We start from the raw sequence: 8,261 nt of genomic DNA, 5'->3' as shown, positions 1-8,261 counted from the left end.
ATATATATATATATATATATGTATGTATGTATATTATTTCCTCAGTGACAACTGAGTTTAAAGTGTAGTCACTAAGCAAACAGAAATAATATCATAAATTGAATTTTACTGAAAATTAAGATATCAAGGATTTTAAATAATTTTTCCTTTCTCTTATTAAATTCAGTACAGATTTATTTGAAGAAAAATGATTGTTATGTAATAGAACTTAATAAATGTATAGATTTACCATACAGCAATGTTGGATTGTAAAGACAGTACTGAATGAGTCATTGGTTAGCCATCAGAAAAAAATTATACTTTCCATAAGGAAGTATGGGAAGAAAGGGTCCACCGGGCATTTTCCTGGTTGCTCAGAGAGTAAAACTATACAATAGGCTACCTGTGCTCTGCCCCCTTGGGGAATTAAACCCCAGATTTTAGTAAATTATATTGTAAACTTGTAAAATCATAACTTTAACTTAATAAACAATACACATAATCAACAAGATTCACAGATGCATATCGAAATTTTACTTGTAAGAAGTTGAAATTTCTCAACCTACAGTGTCCTTAGTCTTAACCTTTCAAAACCCTAATTCAGTATTCTACAAGACTAATTTTTACAACCTGTTATCTCTAGACTAGAATGTTGTTTTTCTTGGTACCAAAAGTTCTGTTATAAAGCAAATTATTTAGTAACAAGATAACTATATTTTGAGGTTTTTGTTTATCTTACTGTTGTAGTGAATTGGTAAGACAAAAAAAATCCTGAAGAAGCTACATGATTAAATATCCTGGAAACAAAGGTATCTCATATTTGTTAGAGCAACTCTGGGTTCTAAGTAGATTTGTCTAAAAACCTTAAATGCTAATTCTAAAGTCTTTATTGATAATGAATTATTTATCTGATATTTTCAACAAAAACTAAAACTTTGGTTATGCAGTTTTTCCTCAGTTACATTATGGTGATTTGATCAGATACTCACTCTTTGACCTGTGTAATCAGGAAAGTCTGGATAAGTAAATATTCTGACAAAGTCAGGTGCCAACACTACTGCATGTGCCGAGGTGCTTTTGCCTTCAACTTCCTGTGGATGTTTGATAATATCTACCTTCACAGGCAACTAAAAAAGCAACATATTAAATTGAATTAAATACCTGTATTTTGTATTTACGGTAAAACTACAAAGACTACCTGCTACTATCCCTAATTTTGAACTGCTGCCTAGAGAGAGAATGCAACCAATCAGCAGCACTCTTCCACTCACACTAAGAGATTGACACTCACACTTAAAACACACTCACAGCTGTTTAAATAGCAGCACAGATTTGAACACAACTTGTCAGCTTCAATATCCAGAAATCTACCACTGGGTCAACCCACACCTTAAGTTTAATTAAGATAATTACAAAATTGATGCCACTAATTAAAATATATTTTGAGATCTACAAAGTAAAATAAACAATGGGAACTAAAAGTCTGCACAGATTATTTCTGTAATACTAAAAATTAAAACAGGAAAGGAATATCTTTGAATTATCTTGGGATTTTTTTTCCATAAAACATATTAAGAATGTAAAAACAATGTAATATGGATAAATACGATTTGATATTACCGTTTTCTCTAAATTCTAAGAATAGATCCTAACACTAGAATCAAACACTGAAGTTTTAAAAATGCCAATGTAATAATAATAACATCTTTCATTATGAGAACTTATTGACAAACTAATTAAACTAAGTGCTAGGAAAGATATACTTTGAAAGTCTAAAGCTTAATATGAAGATTACTTGTGATTGCTAGTGTAATCTAAAGTGTCCAGTATATATTTGTGTAGTGTGGTATACTCCTAGAAGAATGGGATAAGTCTACAGATTAACGAGATCTGGAAAGTTCTTTATTACACAGTAATACTGAGTTTCCTTCTAAACCTGAGTTCATGAAAATGAAATAAGGAGACTCGACACAATGTAAATTAAAAGAAGCACAATCTTTATTATAACACAAACCAGTGTATATGGTTGCTTAGATGATGGACTGTCACTTCTGTTGAGTTGGAACTATTCTCTCTCCAGAACTTACTAACTTCAGATCATCCACTAGACTGTCTAAATGCAATGTTTGTTATTTCACAGGTAACAACAAATTTACGAAGAGTGAATAGACTCCCCACATAACTGGTCATTCTCATTGAAAAGTAAGGGAGGCTATAACCTCGATATAACACTAAAAGAAATTGTTGTCTACATGCAGCATCACTGTCATGCTACCTAAGGGCAGAAAGGGTGTGGCCTGAATAGAAAGACAAATGAACAAGAGCAGCTAAAACATAACCAACTGATTTTCTTGACCTTGTTTTAAGTGAAAATTGAACTAACTCAGAAAAAGTGATAAGTTTAGAATAACACTATATTAATATAAGAAGGTGGAAGTTGTAACTTTCCTATACTGAAAATGTATTTCGTATAGGTACTTACCTTCTCTCACATAAATCGGTATTCTCGTTCAGTGCTGCCCTCTATATGCAAAAAAAAAATTTACACACACCAAAAGCAATGAAACTCCTACACATCAGGAATAATTAATTACAATGCGTTTCACGTGCAAATTTCAATTGACAAACATCCACCAATAAGAGTACAACACACTCTTTGAGACGCATGTGACTACCTCTATACAATCCTACTGAACTATCACTTCGAGTGCTGGCAGAAAATGGAAGCACCAGTTTTCAGTGGGGAGGAAAGATAGGTAGTGTGAGTAGAGGTAAATACCTATTGGAAATACATTTTCAGTAAAGGTAAATTATAACTTCCGATATGGTACATTAACTCTGCTCACATAAATAGCTAAAATCCCACATTGAATAAGTGGAGGGACTAACATGAAAGAAAGAAAGAAGCATCCTTCGAAAGCATCCAAAGGACACTCCCCATAAGGAGATCTTCAGAGTTGAAGATCATACATGGGAAACCACACCACTTCTGAAATAGGTATAATCTTCGCCCATTGTATTTCACAGGTGTGAGCCCTCAAACTTGAGGCAAGGCCCAATGAAAATCAGTTCATTGGATGATCAATCTCTAGATGAAGTAAAGCTGAAAATCTACCTGCGGAGTACTGCGACCCGAAACCTGTGTAATTGTGCTAATAGAACATATAACCTCCGAAGTAGTAACATAGAATTTATAGTGCAGAATAAATAACCAAACACAAACATGTTGACAGAAAAAAATAAAAAGTTTTTGTAATACAGTAATAAGTTCTGTAACCCTGTAGGAATGTACAATAATTCCACTTCAGAATAACAAGTTACAAATATCACTATTGTATAATAAAAAGTAAACTTTTTAAGAGAAATTAACACAAAGATACAGAAAAAAATTAAATATAACATCTGAAGAGAGCACAAACTAAATGCTATAACATTATAGTACTGTCAAATGAGAAGTGATAGTTCAGTAGATTGGAATAGATGCATCAAGAGAGCGAGTCGCAATCTTATTGGTGGAGGTTTGTCACATGATAATTTGCATGCAAGATGCATTTGAATTGGTCATTCCAGATGGAAAGGAGTGTTTTTTCATATAGAGGGCAGCACTGAACAAGTACAGAAATTTATGTGATGGTGTGTTTACATACTATATTAGTACAAGAGTTTAAAGCTTAATATTACTCATATTAATTGGCTGGGTAGTCTAATGTGTCCAGTATACGTTCGTGGAATAAACTTACTCTGAAGTTGATAAAAATAATCACAAGAAACATAAGATTTAGAAAGAAGTTACTATGAAATTGAAAGAATATATAAAAGAATGTATAAATGTTGAAAACCACTAAGTTTTAAGTGAGATGTGATCTTTATTGAAATACATGCTACAGTGTAAAGATCTTACTCTTGCAGTAATTCACAAACAAGCATGCTACACTTTCACGAAATAATGAAGATGACATGAAATTTCAAAAGATTTTGTTTTTAACACTTCATAAATCATTGGAGTAATTGTTTAAAAAAAAAGAAATAATAGTTAAGGATTATTTCTATATATGTGTATATTGCTTTTATAATACAACCACAACCAAACACTGTTCTTGACAGATATGCTTTGATACACAGCCATCTTATAATTTTTTTTACAATGAGCCAATGAATGATCAGATGAAATCTATACTAATAACAACTTTTATCATATCTTTCTTTACTGGCTCTGTGTAGGTTTCCACTAAGAAGTACACATCATTTCAACCACACACACTTTGGGTGATGCATGTTCATAAGGCTGATTAGGCATAAAACACATAAAACCTTGGGTTAAAAACTACTCAAACCAGTCATTTATGAGATATCAATACCAGCTGACATGAAGAGCTGTAACACTGAGCAGAAGGCCTCGTCTGCAGTGGCATGCCAATAGTAAAGTGTGCAGTTGAAATGCTATTATATTTGTTCATATTATATATTTCTATAAAGAAATATTTGATAACTATCACCAGTCTATGGCAACATAACATTACACAAGTTACCAATCCACACACAACATTTCACCAAGAAAGCAGTTATATACTATAAGAATTGATAGCAAACATTAACTAAAATAAGAAAGAATAAGGAAACATATTACATATGTATTCATCCAATTTGTCTGTTTTACTCAAACTACATACACATACATGAATAGTTTATTATATTGGTTATGAAACAGGCAGCTGTGAAAGTTACAGTATTTGTCATAAACTAAGACTCATGCATCCCCATCTGGTGGAAGAATTGATTGTGTCTGAGAAAACATAGACAAAAATTAAGAAAAATGCATAAGAATGTTAAGTGTTTTTTTGAAGTTTTGTTAGATGCTTTTCTGATGATTAAAAGACCCTTTCTTCTCTTATCTTTCCTTACAATTAATAAATGCATCTTAAACCACTTGGAACAGTCATGTGCTCTGTTTCGGCTGCATGATGTATTGTTACAGCTACTAGTGTATTTAAAACCAGAAGGTGCTACATTCAACAGTGTTCTGGTGTAAATGTGGATTTTCTAAATCCATGTATTTCTCTAAATACATCTATCACATAATAAATAATTCATCTCAAATTAACAATAGTATACAGTGGTTCCAGCATTATATGATACACAGAATACCTAAATCGAGCAGAAAAAAAAAACACCTATGATACAGAGGATGTAACTAGTAACAGCTTTGTTTCATGATAAAAAAAAATGTTTTCACCTGAACTTGTGGTATCTTATCCTTCACAGAGTCAATTGGAATGCCACAAGAGTAACAGTAATACATTCGAGACTTCAAGCACTTTGAACAAACACCTCGTTCTGTTATATGGTTAAGAAACTCGCAAGAATCAACCCGAAATTTTGACATCGGATCTTCATCGAGAGTCGTAAACATACTGCTTCCTTCAATTGGCCGTTTTCGTTTCTTAAAGTTAGACATTGTTTACATTCTTGTGCCACTGGAATTGACAAAATGATACCTGTTTAAAAACTGTTCATTTCTTAGAGTTAGACATTGTTGACGTTCTTGTGTTATTGGAATTGACAAAATGATAAATGTTTAAAAAATCAAAATGAATTAAAATATATCTTCTGCCACACTTTTTTGTCTACACTTTACTTAACAATAATATTTCAAGCGTTTAATCAGTAGTAAACAATCAAAATGTTTCAGTCTACAAACATATTTGGACACAAATTATGAGTTGTTCTGCACATATCGCGAACCAACTTTCAGAGGGAATCAATATTAATCTTCTTAAGTAAGTTCTATGGCATAATAAAAATAACATTAACTAATAAAAACATAACTAACTAATAAAAGTAAGATTATGAAGAACTATTGAGTCTGTTGAAGCTGTCTCTATACACTCACCCCTGATAAAAGTAAAGATTTTAAATCCATCCTTTATTTTTCACAAAATCATCTATTCTTTCTTATGTTCTTGTAAAGTTCCAGCTTCCACTTTTGCCAACAGCAACTCATTCCATAAGCTAATCACCCTGTAGAAAAATAAAACTTACCTTAGAACTTGGTGCTCAATAATAATTTCAACAGCAACTTGCATTTTTCAAGACAGTTTGGTGTTTGCAGTTCACACCTTTTTTAATGCTAGGTTTAACTGTACACGTACATCGTCTAACAATAAGACAAAAATACTCATATTACTTTTGTCATTGAAGCAATCAGTTTTCATAGAATATTCAAATAATAAAAGCATATTCTGAATATGTTTGTTGTAAAAAAAAAACTTGCAAATGTGTCTAAATATATCAGAATAACTTATAGAAATGAGAAAAGAAGCTTAGAATTATTTAATTAATCATGTGATCGTTTTGTCCAAAACCTATGTAAAACTAAAACAACGATTATATCAACAAATTACTACTTACAACAGATACAAATGGAAAATTTTCATTAAAACTTAGAAGTAACTCTTGGTCTTGGTGTCAGTTATACAAATTTAACTTAAAAAATAATAAATATTTTGATTTGAAATAATAATAGTAATGTTGTTTGTGAGATGGCGAATTCTGAAGGTAAAAGGAAAGTCAGCGCTTTAAGTTACTTTAATCTAATTACAATTTCATAGTTGAATTAAACGATACAAGGAATAATAAAATAATGAATGGTAAACAAAACCATAACAAAAACTATGACTAAGAGTGAGTTACTAAGACTATTTCACGTGTTAAGCTAGGCCTTGGTCTACGCTAAAACACAATCATTATCATCATTTTTTAACCAATTACAAACTTTGCAAATTTTTTACGATTGAGAAAGAAAGAAAAGTAACCAAACCTGACTTCCTAATAATGAGTAAAAATAATAGTTAAATTATAAATACACCTCGTTAAATTTCATCACTTATTGCAATTTCATGTTCGTGATATTAATGCAGGAACTTTTGCGTCCTCTATTAGTAGAAAGAAGAATAGACTTAAAATAAGACTCGAGCGCTTTTGAATAGTTGACTTTTCTTCTTCTTTGTTCTCCTGAAGAAGAAAAGTCAACTATTCGAAAGCGCTCAACCTTTGGTCTTATTTTAAGTCTATTACACTTTATATGTGATCCTTTGTGCTAACTCTTTTATCAAAGTAGAAAGAAGAAATAGTGTTATTTTGTTTTTAATTTTGCAATATCTGTTTTTAAGCTTTACTGTTTAAAATATGTAATTTAATAAAATGTCATTTAGATATTTTCTTTGACGTTTTTACGTTCCTTTATTCTATTCCCGTCAAACAGAGAAGAAACATTTGATCAATAATTTTTGAATTAAAAATTGGTAGGAAAACCCTGCTTAAAATTAATTTAAACTTAGTGAAACAAATATGAAAATTCATTTTTGTCCAAAGATTAGAACACTTCCGATTTTTAGCTTTATAAGCTTTGTAACTTACTGTTCAGCCACCGGAAGAGCTTTTGTATTTGTATTTATGAAAATAATGCTAAGGCTGTCCAACGCCGTTCCTAGTTTTGAACTACTGACCACAGAGGCGGCAACCAGTCAGCAGAACCCTACCACTTACATCTACGCTAAAGGAATGGCTGTCATTCTTGTAACACACACAGAGCTTAAAGTGAATATTTTGTAGTATCGTATGGATTCGAGCCCGGCTTACCACCTCTAAAATCCAGAGCTCTGCCACAGAACCAACATATGCCATATATTTGTTTAAAATTTGTAATACAAATCACGTAAGCAGCAGGTTCTATATTTGTCTTCATTTTCAATTTCGGATACAAAAGATCGATACTTTTACATGCTTCTGGCGAGTTGTGGTCTCTTGGACTGGAACGATGAAAGATAAAATATACTATGAAACGATATTTACAAGATAAATATAAAACTGGGAATTTAAAAACCTGCAAATAGGGATAGTAAAAAGGTAAGGACACAAGGCTGTTGATACTGTAGACATTAGTTACTCAAATTACACATCCCTATATTGACACGCTCGGCATGACCAGGTGGTTAGGACGCTTGACTCGCAATCTGAGGGTCGCGGGTTCGAATCCCCATCAAACATGCTCGCCCTTTCAGCTGTGGGAGCGTTATAATGTTTCAGTTAACCTTTTTATTCGTGTTAATGATTAGCTGCCTTCCCTCTAGTTTTTCATTGTTAAATTAGGGATGGCTAGTGCAGATAGCCCTCTTGTAGCTTTGCGCGAAATTTAAACCAACTAATTTCTCTTGATTGTTGGTTTGTAATTAAGCGCAAAGCTACACAATGGGCTATCTTTGCTCTGCCCACCACGGGTATTG

At 32.1% G+C, this 8,261-nt stretch overlaps 1 protein-coding gene across 4 annotated transcripts in view; it reads right to left on the bottom strand.

Annotated features, from left to right (window-relative positions):
* LOC106467529 (DTW domain-containing protein 1-like) overlaps nucleotides 1-6,984 on the bottom strand; it is a 28,686-nt gene extending 21,702 nt beyond the window's left edge. Inside the window, exons 1-4 of one of the 4 annotated variants that reach the window (XM_022395728.1) lie at nucleotides 6,797-6,984; nucleotides 5,870-5,997; nucleotides 5,213-5,453; nucleotides 969-1,106 (exon numbers count right to left, since the gene is read on the bottom strand). In XM_022395728.1, the coding sequence (XP_022251436.1) occupies nucleotides 969-1,106; nucleotides 5,213-5,434 (360 nt within the window). In that variant the 5' untranslated portion in view covers nucleotides 5,435-5,453; nucleotides 5,870-5,997; nucleotides 6,797-6,984. Of the gene's footprint in view, nucleotides 1-968; nucleotides 1,107-5,212; nucleotides 5,454-5,869; nucleotides 5,998-6,387; nucleotides 6,626-6,796 lie in introns of those variants that run through there. The other 3 variants (XM_013927894.2, XM_013927895.2, XM_022395727.1) reach the window with 3 other exon arrangements.
* Nucleotides 6,985-8,261: the final 1,277 nt, after the last annotated feature.

This window comes from Limulus polyphemus, unplaced genomic scaffold, assembly GCF_000517525.1.
Source record: "Limulus polyphemus unplaced genomic scaffold, Limulus_polyphemus-2.1.2 Scaffold2649, whole genome shotgun sequence".
Lineage (NCBI taxonomy): Eukaryota > Metazoa > Arthropoda > Merostomata > Xiphosura > Limulidae > Limulus > Limulus polyphemus.
The sequence above is the reverse complement of the archived record's forward strand: the minus strand, read 5'-3'. Positions and strand labels throughout refer to the sequence as shown.